This window comes from Dermacentor albipictus, chromosome 3, assembly GCF_038994185.2.
Source record: "Dermacentor albipictus isolate Rhodes 1998 colony chromosome 3, USDA_Dalb.pri_finalv2, whole genome shotgun sequence".
Taxonomy (NCBI): Eukaryota; Metazoa; Arthropoda; class Arachnida; order Ixodida; family Ixodidae; genus Dermacentor; species Dermacentor albipictus.
The window spans coordinates 59,786,001-59,804,159 of NC_091823.1; the positions used below are offsets into that span (position 1 = coordinate 59,786,001).

General features: G+C 46.5%; 1 protein-coding gene across 2 annotated transcripts in view; it reads left to right on the forward strand.

Moving 5' to 3' along the window:
* Positions 1 to 9,550, forward strand: part of LOC135898754 (KICSTOR subunit 2-like) — a 50,668-nt gene extending 41,118 nt beyond the window's left edge. For both annotated transcript variants that reach the window (XM_065427887.2, XM_065427886.2), the window contains exon 10: positions 9,350 to 9,550. In XM_065427887.2, coding sequence (XP_065283959.1) covers positions 9,350 to 9,523 — 174 coding nt within the window. In that variant the 3' untranslated portion in view covers positions 9,524 to 9,550. The remainder of the gene's footprint in view (positions 1 to 9,349) is intronic.
* Positions 9,551 to 18,159: the final 8,609 nt, after the last annotated feature.

Here is an 18,159-nt window from a genome sequence, read left to right on the forward strand (position 1 = left end):
AAATAGCTGAAACGTGTCATGCATTAGGCGCGTACTGCATTCGGCCTCTTCCTACATGCTTCCCTCTGGACATGTTCCCTCTGCACATAGTGACCAAAGTTTGCATTAAAAAGGTTCAATGAAAGGCTGCACGTACCCAGTGGCACATTCCAAGTTGCCCCAGGAGCACATATCTGAGTTGGTGTCAAAGAGGTTCATTGAAGAGTAGCACATACCCACGTGAACGACCCCTTTGGGATTGGCTGACGCTTTCAGACTGCAATACTTCTGGGATTGGTCCATGTTTTTGGTGGAATAGCTGGACAGCCATAAAAGCAATTGGTCTTACAATGCTGAGGATGCTATTCTCGTTAAAGATGCTGTCATTACCACTTGCTGGGAGTGACGCATGGCCTAGAATGCCTGGCTCCTCAGCATCACATGTGGGATAATGTGCCACCCACGACTGCCTGTGATGCGCTCAAAAATCTCGAAGGTGGCATGCTGGGACCTTAAGTCACAGCGACAACCACCGGGCGCACGCATTGTCTGCTTAGGTGCTGTTTAAAGGCTGCTATCAAGAACACTACACAAATACCAGTCCAGTGGCTTTGCCAAGATTGCTTCAATGGTACATACTATGCGTTTATACCTAGTGTAGCCAAAGTGAAATTTCGTTGCAGTCGACCGTTAACCCCCTAACTGCCAATGTTGAGGTAACTTGTCATCACAAACAGCGTCCTCTTGTGCCAATAACGAGTTAATTCATTATGAACTTTCCCCAGTTCTTTAACATGTCCAGCTTCTTGCAATTTTGATGATTAATTCATACACAATAACTTTTTCTATTTCTTTTTTTCAACAAGACCTGTAAAAATTCAATAGGCTTTCTGGTATCATACTTTCTAGAAAAAGTTGACGCAAAATATATGAGTCTAAAAACAATTCTGCAGTTTAAAACTTTTCTTCGAAACTCATTGCAACAGTTAAAGGGATTAATGTGGGCTTTGCACCATATCTGTTGTGCCAGCATCCACGTCTGCCCCATGTGTAGCATCCATAACTTGATCAACGACTTCAAATTATCACTGCGCATGAAGTAATTGGGCTATCGGGCTCAAACCTTGTGCAGATGTAGTGTATTGTGTGGCCAGCATGGAGGTGATTAAAAAATTATGCTGGGATCAACAAGCACAAATAATTAGTAAAGTTTCTTTCATATCCTAGCAAGATGCTGTGTATATAGCATAGATGTTTGTTTTTTATTTGTAAGCAGTTGCTGCTGGGGAAGGAATCGGGGTGGCAAACTGAAGCTTTGTACAGATGTAGGACACAGTGAGGACCAACTGAAGGTGCTTTTAATTTGTTGTGACAATTAGAATGAGCAGAAATAATGACAAAAGTTGACATGTGACTGCCTAATGTTGCAGCTCGAGGTTTGGGCCAGGAATCCACCAAGCTAATCGACGAATACGTCCGGTAGTAGGAATGAAGGAAGAAGGCTTTCTTTGACATTAGTTACATGGCTCCAGCTGCGGAAGCCCACTCCATGCAGGAGCATGTTAAACGTTTGAGTTCACATCTGGACATGTCAGCCCCACTGCATGAAAAGTCTCCGCTTTTATTACCGTTATCTTCCCTAGACAACTCCGCTAGGAAAACTGGTGGGTGCATCGCAGCCAATTACAATCGTCGAATTGGTTGCAATACCCTGCCCTTGATATCACATCGTTCCACAGCACTCCCACCACCAATGCGCTCCTACCACCAATGCACTCCCACCACCGATGCACTCCTACCTCCAATGGTATGGAGTAAGCGACTGTTTAGCAACCTGGGAATCCAAGGTCGAAGCAGTTCCCGTGGTATCATTTGACATTGGCCCTTTTCATCATTAGTTCAGGCTGTCAGGTAGTGGTAGGGGGGCGGGGCAGGTCTTTTTTGGACCCGTCAGCAGTCGGTGTCAACACTGCATTGACTTCTGGGTAGGCATTGATGGATGGTAAGGGTTGCCTCATAGCAAACGTCTAATTAATGCCCTTGGCCATGTTGAGACGTAAGAAACACCTCTGCTGCCAAGAGATTTGACCTGAAAGTGACCACCTGTCAGGTTGCGCATAGTGTCAATGTTCGGTCGCGACCTCGGGGATTGTTCTAGAAGTGATGGTTGATGTCACACGGCAGCTTGAGGGCCCAGCCCGTGCTTCATTGTGGCCTTCTCTCTGGGAATGCACAGGCACACACATACACACACTGGTCAGTGGGCTCGTGCAACACGCCTACCAGATGATATGATCCCCGCATCGCTTTTCTACCCCTCTCTCTGTCCCTCTTTCTTTTCTTTTTCGTTGTTGTCAGCTTTCTGCAAGACTGAAATAAGTTGCCTGTCTCAATAACATTGCGAGCAACACGTACAAAACATGTTAAAAAAAATACCCTGAGTTCGTTGCTTTAAACCCCCAGCTCAGACCATCTGCATATTTATTCTGGCTCCCTTTCTTATACTTGGCCTTGACGTTGTATTTCTGCTGAGTGAGACTCCATTTCAGTAGTCCCCCATTTTTTCCGACACTTGCTTCAGCCATGCAAGAGGGCAATGGTCACTCTCGACCGCGAATTTCATGCCTTTCATTCCTTTCATAGCATCCTAGCTTTTGAATGGCCCATACTGTGCACAAACACTTTCTCTGAGGTGCTCAGCACCTCTTCTTGTGGTGTCAGTTTTCAACTGAGGTACGGCACGGGATGCCCTACACTGTGTTCCTTAAGTTTGGCAGGGACGACGCCTATACAACAGTTGTTGGTGTCACACCAGAGAATGCATTCTCTGCAAGAGTCTGGCAAGACAAGTGCAGGCCGTGAAGACAAAGCTTCCTTCTCAAAGCAATCCACATATTCCGAATACCATATTTGCTCGATTGTAATGCGTCCTTGATTGTAAAATGCACCCGTTTTCCATGACCAAATAAAAGGGGAAAAAAACGCTTTGATTGCAATGCACACCAGCTTGCCATGACCTAAATAAGGAAAAGTCTTTTACAGTACCACACACCTCATTCTTTCATACAGAAATACAACTTTGTTTCATTTGAAAAAATAAAGGTTTACTCCCAGCGCACTAAAGTTGTGATAAATAAAAAAAGTCGCAGCTTCGCCTGGAAGGTGAAGCATCAATTGCGACAGCGAATTAGTATATAGCTTTACGAAAAGTAGATAGTAGTTTTATCGGCTGTATAAACTTTTAAACATTCGCTTACTAACTAAATTAACAAACATGGTGTCACGCACGCACAAGCAAACATGACCCTATCAAAACACTGGAGGGACGAAGTGCAGTAGCCGGAGCGGGCAAATTGACCTTTGTGCGGTCTCTCGCTTCAACATGCTCAGCGATGAGAACACAGCGTGATGCGCCTAGATGCGTAGACTCTGTCTCCACCGCAGATCACTTTCAAGATAGGGGCTGCACAGCCGCGCCGTATGCAGCAGCTGCCGGAGTAAAATGCCTCTCCTGTTTGCGCCAGTCCCGCATGCAAGTTTTCAGGAACTCTGAATGCCCATGATGCGGCCCGATTTCCGTCCGTCTCAGCACACATGATCACTTTCCTTTTAATTGCGGCATCATGATGAAATCGGCATGTCTTCGCAGTCGGCACTTCCATGCTGATAGATCAAACGTAGAAAACTGGAAGACTGGGAAGACATACAGTGCACTAACCTAAGCACACATACTGCAGCACATGGAAGAAGCTATGGCAGCTAGGCTCGAAGCGCGTGTGAGGAGGCCATTTTAATATGCCAATGGCGATATTGTAACGCAGATTTAGGATCGTACTCAATTCAATGTGCGTGCAATTTTGGACCCATTTTATCGGAAAAAGTGTGTGCGTTAGATTCGAGTAAATACTGTAAGCTTCGCAAATCTTCTACTTTCGTGTGACTCACGCACTAACATTTTATCTCTCTTGTCCACAGAGGACCCGCACTAAAGAAATAACAAAAAAATAGGTTGCATATATTACGTGCTTGAAGCTACACAAAGATTCGAGTTTATTTCAAAATACTACCATGCATGCTCTTAGCGATACTCAAAATGCTGTCGTCTTAGAATACATGTGCGAGACACACACTAACACTTTGCTTCTCTGTGTCCGAGTGAGACACACCTTAAAGGAACAGTACTAACGTTTTCTAAATTGTGCAGTTAAACAATGTCTCCTCTAAAGGACAAGTCTTTCATCCAGTCAGTCAGTCAAGAACATTATTGAGGTCCTGAGGAGTCTTAAGCCATTGGAGATCAAACGGGGGGAGCTGCTCGGGCTGAAACTGTAGGCGATGCCCAAGTCGGGACAGGAATGTGGTGACACTGTGCCAGTTCTTGGGCCCTCTGGACGGCCTTGAGTTGGAGTTTGAAGTCCGGGCTTTTGAGGGCTTCTTCCCATTCGGGCTCACTGGAGAGAGGGCCCTTTGGTAACACAGTACATTGCCATAGCATGTGCGAGAGTGAGCAATAAAGTTCTGGGCAGTCTGAGCAATTTGCCGAGATGTCTGAGTTGTAGTGACTTAGTCTGTCTCTTGTGTGCAGTGTGATCGGAAGTTCGTCTAGAGGAGTTAGGTAGCGGACTCCTTGGCAACACTTGCGAAATAATAAGAGTTCTGATTTCTTGGAGGATAGTTTCATTCCTAAGTCTAATAGGTACTCTTCCATGGCATCTAGGGCAGACTGTAATGCCTGCTCCATGTCTGCCAGGGAGCCTCCCGGGCTCCAGATGGTGATGTCATCTGCGTATAGAGCGCAGTTTACGTTCGGGATGTCTCATAGTTTATCTTCCAAAGAAAAAAAAATCTCACGACCACTTCCGAAAAGTGAACTGATACTCACGTGCACGACTACAGGTTTCTAACAAATAACCCAGATTTGGCAGTACAAGTGTATCTCAACTTGAAGCCTATCCGCTTAAGGAAAAAGTACCTATCGAAAAACATAATTTCGAAAACATGCGTGCGAAAACCATCTCCTTAAGCCGTACTCGAGGCAGGCACTGTCTGAAAGCTCTTGTCAAACTTGTCTACCCGGAAATACAAAGGGCACATAGGCCATTCCCTTTGCTTCAGATCCCCGTTACATTTAGTACTGTCAGCCCGCCTTTTTGGCATGCCACTACAAGTGCACTGCCTGGTATGACCACTTCGCGTCTCCTGACCGCCACACTTTCCCGTGTCATACAGGCTACACCTCGAGAGGAACTCAGTGAGGGGGAACATAATTGCCCCCTGGCTTTTGTTCTCACCCGCGCTGAACGGCCCTTTCTTTTCAGCCTGGTCTGACGACTCCGACGCGCTCTGACTCTAAACATTCCAAACAACAAATGGACCTTTCTAAATCTTTCATTGTGCTCCCCACAGGGTTTAGTGGCTTTCGATTTATTTGGCCATATTGCCCTCTCTGCCACATTTCTGAATTTGCAATGCCTCTTTCTCTTAGCACTATTTCTGATGCTCATTTCCAAGCACCTTTTCTTTCTTCTCGTTGGCGGCTGCTCAGCCTGACCTGCTTCCTGAATTTCGGGTGGGGAAATCTGAAATATTTCCTCCTCTGGCTTAACTGTGTCTCTGGAGCTGGCTGTTTCAAGTTCAAGTTCAAGTTTATACATCAACGATGTCAGCTTTACAAATAATTGCATACAAAATTAGTGCTACACAGGGAGCCCCAAAGTTAGAAACTGTCAGGGGGACTCCCATACACTCCCTTCTTTGTGGTTTTCTTCCCCTGAAGGCGAGATTGTGGCCATGGGGAAGGCTTTTGATTCTAATCTGCACTACTGCTCTGTGGCCTGAAGCCGTGACTTGCCACATAGTACATCAGCCAGCTGTGCTTCACTCTTTACAGATGCACCTTCGTGCCCGTCCTTAACCAGAAGGCGCACATTATTTGCCAAAATCTTGTCAAAACACTCTAAGCAGATTAAATCTGCCAGTTTACTGACATTATCCACCTCTGCTTCTTTCACCCAATGTGCAAAATTATCCTTCAGGCAACACATAAACTTGACAAAGCTTTCATTAGGCTTCTTTCTTTCCTCTCAAAACCTTTTCCAAAATTCCTCTATGGAGAGCCTGTATATTACGAGCAAACTCGACTCCAGTTTACTGTACACGCCTGCCTCGGCTGCGCTTAGTCGGGCTATGACTTGTGAGGCTTCTCCCGGCAGTAACTAAAACAACCACTCTGGCTGTGCATCCTGGTGAAATGATTGGTTCTCACGAATTCATTCAAAATTAATCATCACCAGTTTTGTATGGCTGAAGTAAACTCGTCATTTCCATACTTGGACTTGTCAGCTGTCGGTGTCAATGCTGCGTTGACTTTTGGCTAAGCGCTGATGGACGAGCGGGGTTGCCTCGTGGCAAACATCTAATTAGTTCCCTTGGCCCTGTTCAGACGTAACACTAGCTGACAGCCACGTGTAGCATGGAAGTGGGCTCACAATTTGTAAGTGGTTACTGTGGCTGGGAAAAAAATTTAATAGTCAGCAAACTTAGCAGCTCCGTTGGCTCATTTGCTGCAACAGTAGCACTGCCAGACACGAGTTCGAATCCCAGTGGTGATAGTGGCTGAAGTCTTTTTCTTGTTTTGTCCTGTGGTAAGGGCGAAACTGGGGTTGAGAACGGGGTTGACATTGACACAATAAAGAGATAATTACAATGATATAATGACATATATATAATGGATAGCATAGATGAACAAACTGTACCCAATTCTGATCCTTTAATTGCACTCACAGTTTAAAAAATCCAAGGACACCTAAGAACTTCTTATGAGTTGTGAATGCCAAAGCATTAATGTCCAATGGGACGCTGCTGAGTGGTCCTTCGAGTTATTAACTCCTCGCGAGCAAGCGAGTGCATTCAGACACTTGGCGCATTTTGATTTGCCTTTACCGTGGCACAGTTAAAATGCAGTTTAGACTAATGAATAGCTCGCGGGATCAAATCCTGACTACAGTGGCCACATTTTGATGAGGGCGAAATGCAAAGACACCTGTGTACTTAGATTTAGGTGCGCACTAAAGAACCCCAGGTGGTCAAAATTAATCCACAGTCCTATACTACAACATGCCTCAAAATCAAATAGTGGTTTGGCACGTAAAATTTCATAATTTCAATGCAGGTGAGAGCTTGCACGAACAAGGAACACACACGCTAGTGGGGGACTCTATAAATTCTGACCTCCTTGGGGTTCTTTAATGAGCCCCTAAATCTAAGTACACAAGCATATTTTGCACCCGCCGTGGTTGCTCAGTGTCTAAGGTGTTAGGCTGTTAGGCTGCTGATCCCGGCCACAGCGGCCGCATTTCGAAGGGGGCGAAATGCGACAACACCCGTATACTTAGATTTAGACGCACGTTAAAGAACCCCAGTTGGTCGAAATTTCCGAAGTCCTCGACTACGACGTGCCTCATAATCAGGAAATGGTTTTGGCACGTAAAACTCCATAATTAAAAATTTTTTTTAAGAAACAAGCATATTTTGCATTTTGCCCGTATTGAACTGAGGCAGCCACGATCGAAACCACGACCTCTAACTCGGCAGCACAACGCCTTAGCCACTATGCTACTGCTGCAGGTTAGGGAAGTGTGTGATGTCAGAACAAAGCATAAAAGACAAAGGACAAAGGCATGTGCTGATTAACAACTGAAGGGCTTTATTGCACCATGCAGTTACATCTTTCTCTATATCATACCAACTAACCTTTATTCATACGTTTTTAAATAAAACTGTGCAGAGGCATTTGAGTAATGGCGTAGCACAGCAGTGTAATATAGTATATCAGTTCCTCGGAACAGAGTACAGAGCATGATGTATAGCAGCATTGTGATGCGTGATGTCATAGTAGGCATGTCACAAGGAAGCAGGCAGCCTGGATGTGGTGCATAAGTGAAATCTTGGAGAACTGAAGAACTGGAAAGCTGTTTCAGATTCATTGCCAATAAAAGAGCAAAAGACAATAAGTACAGAACATACACAACCTTTGCATCACAGTAAGCAATGAAGCATCAAAAATGGTTGATTGTGGATGGAACAGTTAATGCTGACACAATATTTGATGTGTGTTTCCAAAAAGGTTGTGTCGACGTCTAAGGAATATTTTTCTTCACTGTTCACCATAACATCGAATTCAGATGTACCAACGTGTGCAAAAGTAATCTCTATTAATGACAATACCTACAGCAATTCAAGTTCAGGGCATATTTTTTGAAGACCTGCTGTGTCCTAATAATCGCCTTTCAGGCTTTCACAAGTGAGTAGGCCAGAAGCTGAAATTTGCTGACACAAAAGGCAGCTGGTTACAGTGATTGTCTTCAGAGCTAGGTACTTACTTCACAAACACCAATGAAAGCTCCGCTTAAACTAATTCCCACAGCGCATAGGATCTAAAACTATTTTTATCAGTAAAGAACTCAGACACTAGGTGTAAAAGTGAACAAGGGCTCCACCTGGCATCTGTTTTGTATTTTGTTTGCACAAAAAGGACTGAGGTACACTAAGTTACGATAAAATCTGTGGCCTCAGAATATTTTCGTTGGTACTGTGATTTGGGCATGCGAAATAAAGAAGGTAAGTTTGACCTTAAACTTTTTTTGAAATAATAAACCTTGTATCTACCAATGAAATCCAAAGAGGCTTTTGAGGGAATGCTGTACCATTCTGAACTGATGTAGAGTTGCTCTAAAAAGTTCTTTATGCAGCAGAACAAAGCTGTTTCCCCACATCAGCTTTCTTGGCTTAGGTAGAGGGCGCAGAGCTTTTATTTTCACCCTCATATGCCCTGTATATTTTTGTCGGAGAAAAAATATATCTGATTTGGGCTTAAAAATGCATGTTAGTATTCTGAGACTGTCGGCCAACCATCCTTATTACATCATCTGCTGCCTCAGGGTGAAATTTCTTGGTTTGTTGCAAAAAGGGGGAGAAAATGTTAAATGCAAGAAAGTGCCTTTATGTACTTACCTTCTTTCACTGTACTATGTATCTTTATTAAGAAAGCCCGCAGCCTGAAGTCTTTGCCAGCATGTAATGTGGTTGGTACAAAACAAGTAAACCTTAAAATTTGTGCTTTTTAATACATGCAAATGGACAGGTATTTGGTAGCCTGAAGACTCATTCGGACATATTGCAAAATCTGCATGTAGCTGGTTGAATGCTGACATTTTGTCGTGCTGTCAGAATACAGTTTGATTTAATTTCATTGTCCGGGTCTGATGTGTAGTGAAATGTTTTGGCATAATAAAATGAGCAACTGATTGCCTGTTTTAGCACTGTAATAGGTTAGTCAACTTTGGTGCCTTCACCTGTTGCTTTCTGGCAGAGAATGGAGAAGAGCTATTTCCTGATCAAGCTGGATCCACGGATTACAATGGTGGCCATTTATGTATCAAGAAAGTCAGAACGGGATACCTACATTGTATCGTGCATGCAAGATCTTGCAGCTCATGTGCGGGGCAACAAGGTGTTTGGCATGCTGAAGCCGGGAAATAAATAAGTGCTAATAAATTATTTGTGAAATACACGGGTCTTACCTCACTTGCTTTTGAAGCGCACAGCGGCCTCGAATTCTATCTGTCATAGTTGGTCATTCGGGTGAATGTCTTGAATATAAAATTTACAGATTTATGTTATTCTATTGAGGTAGCAATTATACCTACACTCGAGGCACATTCGCGCTGTCCTGGTGTCTACGACACGTGCGGCTTGCGTGTGGAGGGTTGGAAGGCCTTGAAACGCACAGTGCATGTGGCTGCAAAAATGATAAAGCCAAGTAGATGCACTGTCGCACTCTGCTCAATGGACTCTGCGGTAGCCAGCGCAGAGTTCCGGCTTCCTCTGCTGGCTTGAGCATTGTGCACACACACACTTTAGCTTTCCTTCTATGGTGCTGTGTCTATACCACACTGTGGTGTGTACAATGGTCTGAGCGGAACAGAAACTAAACACCAAGCTAAATCAATCTAATCCTTTCATTGGGCACTGCCAAATGGCAACAGTATTTTATCGGTCTGATGTCACGCACCATCAAGGTGTGATGCCTGAAAGCCGCTGCTGGTGTTCCTATCCAGGCCTGCATTTTGACACACGCCAGTGTGTTCCTGCTGGGCAGAAGTAGTGTGCTGTGTCATGCGATCACATCCTCGTACTGTTAGACCACTGTGTGAGGAGTTCAAGCACAAAGTGAGACATTGCCACCGCTTCCAATGCTTTACCTTAAGGCAAAGCTGCCAATTTTTAAAGCAAATCTGTCTTTGCCTCTTCAACTTTCCCTCTGCTGCTGCTGTGGCTGTTGCTGTCTGGCACACAGCGTCGGTGGGTGGTTCAGAGCGTGTCTGAACATAACAGGAGCGAGTCAGAGAGAAAATGCGACGTGAAAAACTCGTATGGACCCCACCGCGTCGAACGTGCACCATGACCTCTGGAGCTCCCTGGGCCTTACCACATCTGTAACTCCCCTCAAAAGCATTGCAGAAATTGCAGCGCTTCCCTTTCTACTTCCCTTTCTATGGCGTGCCTTATAATCAGATCGTGGTTTCAGCACGAAAAATGCAGGAATCAATTTTTTTCCGTCTTGTGTGCCTTGAGCGTTCCAGTTAAAGCGACACTGCTTCCCTGCGAAAACTGACAATGCAAAAGAATACAGACGCACGTTGTACGTACTATACAGATATGAAATTAGCACTTCAACAAAACTGTTACTGGTGCTAAGAGGGGGGATAATTATTTTCGGAACCTGTCCTGTTGTCCCACCAAGTTCATTCTTGCTATCATATTCCAACCACTTGCCCTGTAATAAATAAATAAATAAATAAACTATTTCACGTGTTAGTACATTGTTCAAGTTATCAATACTGTCTACGTGCGAAAACGTTGCTCATGGCTGCCATAACCTGTGCATGAGCTACACATATCTGTAAAAGGCGTGAAGCAGAAGCGACCCGGTGTTGGTGGCCCCAGACTGTTGGAATCTCTCATGCGGCAGCCGAACAAAAGTATCCTGCAGGTACATGAATGAACCTACGAAACCCCGCTCACATACTTTCATGCAGTCAAAACCTGAAACTGAGGTAATTACGCACGTGTTTGAGCACACCGTGTGCATGCGTCATGTTTAGGCAACACGAGCTCTCAATTTGCGGGCGCTTTACGCCTTAAATAATGGTCCTTTTCGCTATATGTTTGCGCAATTCCAACATGACATTAAGACCAGTTACAGACCGACGAATCAAAATCACGCCTCAAATACTGCTCCGCAGGGCTCGAACAAACAATTCCGCGGATTTACTCCATTAGCGCGTTAGCCGGCGTCTGCTATGGTAGGGCCAGCATAGACGGCGCCACTGTCGAGGCAGCGGAGCGCGGGTGTGGAGCGGAGGAGGAAAGTGGTTGGTGCTACTTTTGTAGCTTGACCATATCATAAGAAGCCAACAAACAGACACCAAGGACAACATAGGGGAAATTACTAGTACCCTGCGGCAAGTTTTTTTTTTTTTCATCCACTTTTTCATCCCCTATGTTGTCCTTGGTGTCAGTGTTTGTTGGCTTCTTATGATATGACTAATAAAAATCGGGCCCCTCGGTTAACCCCCTTTTCTTCTCCTTTGTGTACTAAGCTTGTGGCATGACGAGGACACGCTTGTGAACATTTAAACAACCACGGATAGCATGTGCCTCCTCAACGCAAATGCGCTATAGGTTGCTCCGATGGGAAAAGAGGCGACTGTCGACCTTGAAACTGACCGCTGGGGGAACAATCGGCGCTGACGTCGCAGATGAAATAGGTCGCGATGTCAGTACCGCCCTATGGCGGAAAGTTGAGGTCGCCTGGTTTATGTTCCATGCGGTTCCCGCTTTTTCATATCTTTGGCTGTGCAAAAAAAAAAAAAAGAATTTCCTTCATTTGTTAGAATAGGTGGCACTGAAAAGGAGTGTGTTTTCTTGCTACTGGTTGTCACTACAGCGTTCTTCGTGGTCGAATATATGATGTAGCTTATACTTGATCACTGTTTTTCTCTAGCATACAAATCTAACTTGGCAGGGTTATTTGTTGGGATATTCGATGATTCGTCTTAGTAAGCGAAGAGCACAAATGTCGACAAAGACGTTTTAGTCACGTTTGCATTCATCACTGAACTCCACGCAGCCAGTCAGTCAACCACTAAACCATACAACAAGGCTAGATGCCACCGTAGTATCTATAGTATGTAGTAGTAATATATTGTTACGTCCAAGCGCGTCAAAGGGACGCGGGGATCAAGAAGAGAGAGGAAGAGGAGAACGAAGACTGTGCAGCGGCCATTCCTGTTCTTCGTAGCCTGCCGTTCCTGTTCTCGCACGCCTAAATAAACCCCTTTTCCCCGTGCTTGTAACAAATTGGTGGACGGTGCGGGGTACACCTCGTAACCACGGAGCCTACGCTGCTACAACTTCGCCGAAGCCGTCGACTTGCCGGACTTCCGCCACCCTCACCTGCCATGCCTGAACACGCCTGCCAGATTCCCGAAGGATCTGACGCGGCTTCAAGGCCAACACCTGGTGTTCCGTGGCAATACTACCGGGTGCCACTCACTTTCGGAGGAAAAGCCGGAGAAGATGTCGACGAGTGGCTCACAAACTACCGAAGGGTGAGCCGATCTAACGGTTGGAACTCGACTGCACAATTGTCCAATGTTGTGTTTTCCCTCACCGACACAGCGCTCGTCTGGTATGAGAATCACGAAGACACGCTCACTTCATGGGAGCTTTTCGTCGAGGAGCTCAGAGCGTGCTTTGGAGATTCTAGCGCAAAAAAGAAACGCGCTGAACAGACGCTGTCGCAACGAGCTCAGATTCCCGGCGAGACCTGTACGACTTATATCGAAGAAGTGCTGAAACTGTGTAAAATAGTCAATTCTCAAATGTCTGAAGATGACAAAGTTGGACATTTGTTGAAAGGAATAGCCGAAGACGTCTACAATTTTTTGATCGGCAAGGAAAGCTTGGATTCCGTGTCTGACGTCATTCGCCACTGCCGGACCTTTGAGACGCTGAAGATGCGACGGATAATACCGAAGTTTGGTCGCCTGGCTAATGTCACGACGGTGGCAAGTGTAGACCCGAGCTCGTGTGTTGACCTTCCATCCACTATACGGCAGATTGTTCGTGAAGAGTTGCTCCATCAGGAAGAGATGTACCGTTGCGCACCCGGCATCACTGGCGCGTACTCACCACACGAGATGAGAAACACGGCCGTTTCGACGACATGGCAACCCACGGTGAACTCAGCGACCATCGAGTATAGGTCTACCCCACAAACGAGAGGGACCATGAGCTATCAAGGTCATGACTACGCCCAACGCCCACGCCGCACACACGCCTCCCAGCGGCCGATGCCTAGCCATGATGAATGTCACCCACATACTGTCTATGCAGTCGACAGCAACATGCGCGACTACATGGAAGAACATCGCAATTTGAGGCATCTGCCGGTATGTTTCCAATGCGGTGTCGCGGGCCACATAGCGAGGTTCTGCAATCGTCGCCCAACAACGTGGAATGGTCGATCCGGATCTTCAACAAGGCCCACACCTCCTACGAGGACAACTCAACAGCCGTACACCACCTCTTGGTCAGCTGGCGTCCCTTCTGGCAACGATTACTGGCAGAGAAGCTTCCGGAGCCGCTCGCCGGCATCTGACAGGAGTTTGACGCCACCGCCGACATCTCGTGCACCGCGTTTACGCCAATCTCCATCGCCAGTGCGCCGCTCCTCCTCGCCTTCACAACCGGAAAACTAGCTAGCGCGGCCGATGGGGGTGAGGTCGCTCGACACGTGCTATCGACAGAAATGCCCCCTGCAGTTGCTATGATTAAGAACAAAGTGCATGTACTTGTTGATGGTGTTGCTACAATGGCTTTAGTGGATACCGGAGCAACTGTATCCGTAATGAGTCTCGGTTTTAAAGGTCGGTTGGGGCGTAAAGTTGTATTTCGGTGGGACCAGGCTGCAACGTTTTGTGGAGTGAGCGGCGAGTCGTTGCGCCCTGTTTGTGTGTGCACTGCTGACGTATCCTTGGCTGGTAGAGTTTTCGTGACAGAATTTGTAGTTATTCCCCGATCGACGCACGAAGTGATTTTGGGCATCGACTTTTTGCGACAGTGTGGCGCGACCGTCGATTGTCGCACGGGGGAAGTTTGCGTCGATGGCCATGTTTCGTCCGGGCTCTTAGAAGAGCCTTGCAGTCAAGGTGAACTTTGTGTGTCTGCAGATACTGTTGTGCCTGCGTCCACCTCGGTGTGCGTGCCGGTTGTATGTCGCGGTGCAGTTCCAGACAGTTTCGATGCCTCCGTAGAGCCAATGCATCTAAATTGTGTGAAGAAGAACGTTTTTGTCCCTCATTGTGTGGTATCCATCGGCAACGGGCGAGCTGGCTTGTGGACGACCAACTGCTCGGCAGAACCCGTCCTGCTTCCAGACGGCTTGAAACTCGCCTACTTTACAGAATACACGTCTTCGTCCGTAGCCGTACTAACAGACTCGCCGTGTGAACCTGCTGACCTTCGCCAAGTCTCAGACAAAAAGCTTCTGTCTATGATCAACAAGTCGCTCAGCACAAGGGAGCGCCATACCTTGGTGGATACGCTTTCTAAGCATCTGTCAGTGTTTGACTTTGCGCAGCCGGACAAAGCGTTCTCGATTCCCGAGTCACGAACGCGCCATACTATCGCTACGGGATCTGCGCGCCCGATCAGGCAAAAGCCTTATCGCGTGTCGCCTAACGAGCGCAAGATAATCGGGGAACAAGTGAGCGACATGATGAGAAATGGGATAATACAAGAGTCCTCGAGTCCTTGGGCTGCTCCGGTCATACTCGTCAGAAAGAAAGACGGTAACTGGAGATTTTGCGTCGATTATCGAAGATTAAACGCCGTGACTAAGAAGGATGTCTACCCGCTGCCCCGGATAGATGATGCAATCGATTGCCTTCATTCGGCCTCTTATTTTTCTTCAGTGGACCTGCGCTCAGGATATTGGCAAATCCCGATACACCCGACAGACAGAGAGAAAACAGCCTTCATAACCCCGGATGGATTATTCGAATTCAATGTGATGCCATTTGGGTTGTGCAACGCTCCAGCAACCTTTGAAAGGTTCATGGACACCATTCTGCGTGGGTTAAAATGGAACATCTGTATGTGCTATCTTGACGACGTTGTTATATTCGGGCGCACATTCAATGAGCACAATACGCGCCTGGATATTGTCCTCAACTGCATCAAAAACGCCGGCCTGGTTCTGAACTCCAAGAAATGTAAATTTGGTGACCGTCAAACCCTTGTGCTGGGTCATCTTGTTGACAAAGACGGTATCCGGCCTGATCCCCTCAAGACGGCAGCTGTCGAGGCATTCAGTGCACCGCAGTCAGTGAAGCAACTTCGTAGTTTTCTGGGTCTTTGCTCTTACTTTCGCCGATTTATTCCTGGTTTTGCTGACGTCGCTTATCCTCTGACAAACCTGCTACATAAAGACGCACGGTTTGAGTGGACACCCGAGTGCGATTCCGCATTTCGTCAGCTGAAGTTCCTGTTAACCTCCCGACCTATCCTTCGCCACTTCAATCCTACTGCGCCGACAGAAATCCACACAGATGCTAGTGGCGTTGGTCTGGGTGCCGTATTGGTCCAACGCTATGAAGACCGTCAGCACGTGATTGCTTACGCAAGCCGCTCATTAAGCAAACCTGAACGGAATTACACGGTGACAGAGCAAGAATGCCTCGCTGTAATCTTTGCGGTTCAGCGATTTCGCTCGTACTTGTACGGACGCCCATTCCAAGTCGTCACAGACCACCATTCCCTGTGCTGGCTCGTGAACCTTCGCGACCCTTGTGGTCGCCTTGCGCGCTGGGCTTTGAGGTTGCAGGAATATAACTTCACTGTTTCCTACAAGAGTGGCCGAAAACACGCTGACGCAGACTGCCTTTCCCGTATGCCGCTTGCCACGACAGACTGCGACGCAGACGATTTTGATCATCTCGTCGCTTCTGTGACACCCGCTTTTCCAGATATCGATGCGTTCAAAACAGAACAACGGACCGACACTAAATTGGAGCCACTCTTTACTTCTGCCCATTCAAGTGCAACAAGCAGCTACTGTGTACGTGACGGGCTCCTGTACAAAAGGAACTACTCAAGCACGGGTGCCCGCTTCCTTCTAGTGGTGCCAGAGCGTCTCCGGCCAGCAATCCTTCAGGCTATGCACGATGACCCTACCTCCGGGCACTTAGGCACTGTGCGCACACTTTATCGCATTCAAGAACGCTTTTACTGGCCCCGGATGCGACATTCGGTTGAGTTTTATGTCGCCAGCTGCATACAGTGCCAGCGTCGGAAACGCCCAACCACTGCCCCATCTGGTCTCCTTCAACCTGTGCCGCCTTCCAGCTCACCCTTTCGGCAAGTTGGAATTGATCTGTTAGGCCCTTTTCCGAAGTCATCTAAGGGGAACCGCTGGATAATTGTCTGCGCCGACTATTTCACACGCTATTGCGAGACGGCGGCTATACCATCAGCAACTGCCACCGAAGTGTCGCTTTTCTTACTTCACGCTATTGTTCTCCGACATGGACCACCTGGTGTTATCATAAGCGACCGGGGACGTCAATTCACGGCGGATATAGTGGAAGAGCTTGCGCGTTTGTGTCACTCGCACCTCAGACACTCGACGCCATATCATCCGCAAACAAACGGCCTCACTGAGCGCACTAATCGAACGATCACAAATATGCTTTCCATGTATGTTGCGTCCGATCACAAGAATTGGGATGAAGTTCTACCGTTTATTACTTACGCATATAACACCGCCAAGCACGAGACAACCGGCTACAGCCCCTTCTTCCTTCTATATGCTCGGCCGCCCCGGTATACGCTCGACACTGTCCTCCCTTTTTACCACCACGACAATCCTACGGTCGCCGATACGCTGTGCCTCGCTGAAGAGGCTCGGAGACTTGCGCGTCTTCGGACTTTGGCATCACAAGAAAACTCCAAAGCCCGCTACGACGCACGACATCGGCCAGTTACATATAACCCTGGTGATCTCGTTTGGCTTTGGACGCCCACAAGGAAGCGCGGTTTGTGTCAAAAGCTGCTGGCAAACTACGATGGACCGTATGTTGTCATCGACAAAGTCAGCGAAGTGAACTATACTCTCGCGCGCCTCACGAACACTGGTAGACGTTCTGCTAGGACACACGTCGCGCATGTCGCACGGTTGAAATCATGCACGCCACGACAAGCTAGTTGACTCGCCCAGGGGGCTTTGTCTGCGAGGGGAGGTATGTTACGTCCAAGCGCGTCAAAGGGACGCGGGGATCAAGAAGAGAGAGGAAGAGGAGAACGAAGACTGTGCAGCGGCCATTCCTGTTCTTCGTAGCCTGCCGTTCCTGTTCTCGCACGCCTAAATAAACCCCTTTTCCCCGTGCTTGTAACAATATATATATATATATATATATATATATATATATATATATATGGGTCATTCCATCTCAAGTGTACTCGGTGTTTTATCGACCATCTGCGATTCTGCTGAAAAAAATCATACTGGTTTACCTCAAAGTGCGAAGTAATTATTCAAGCGATTTTTCTTGAAAAAAAATTTTCTAATGCCCTGAGGACGCTTTGAAGGTTGCGCACACAAGTGAAACTATGCCAGGTAGAAAAATTTCTACAAAGTTATTGCTTTGACCTGTTACTGCGAATATTTTTTTAAATAGTCGCCAGACGGTGCTCTTTCGTGACTATTGTCGTTTATTACTTTTTGTTTTAATTTACATAATTTTTAGCCGTAAGAAAAAGTCGACAATTGCCCCTTTTTTAACATTTTTTATAAAAGAAAGTAACGTTTCCATGAGGAATATATTCACAATAGGGACTTGGTATGTGTGTATACTAGATGATAAAAATATTCGTATAAGAAATAAAGCCTAAACTTTTGCTTAATGTCATGGTAAATATGAAAAAAATTACGTTCTGACTCAATTTGTGGCTTCATTTTCACTATGTAGCATTCCAAGTAAAAATATGGCATAGTCGGCATTGCATAGTATGCTTTGCTGTCTATCTATGTACAAAGATTCAAAAGATTAAATT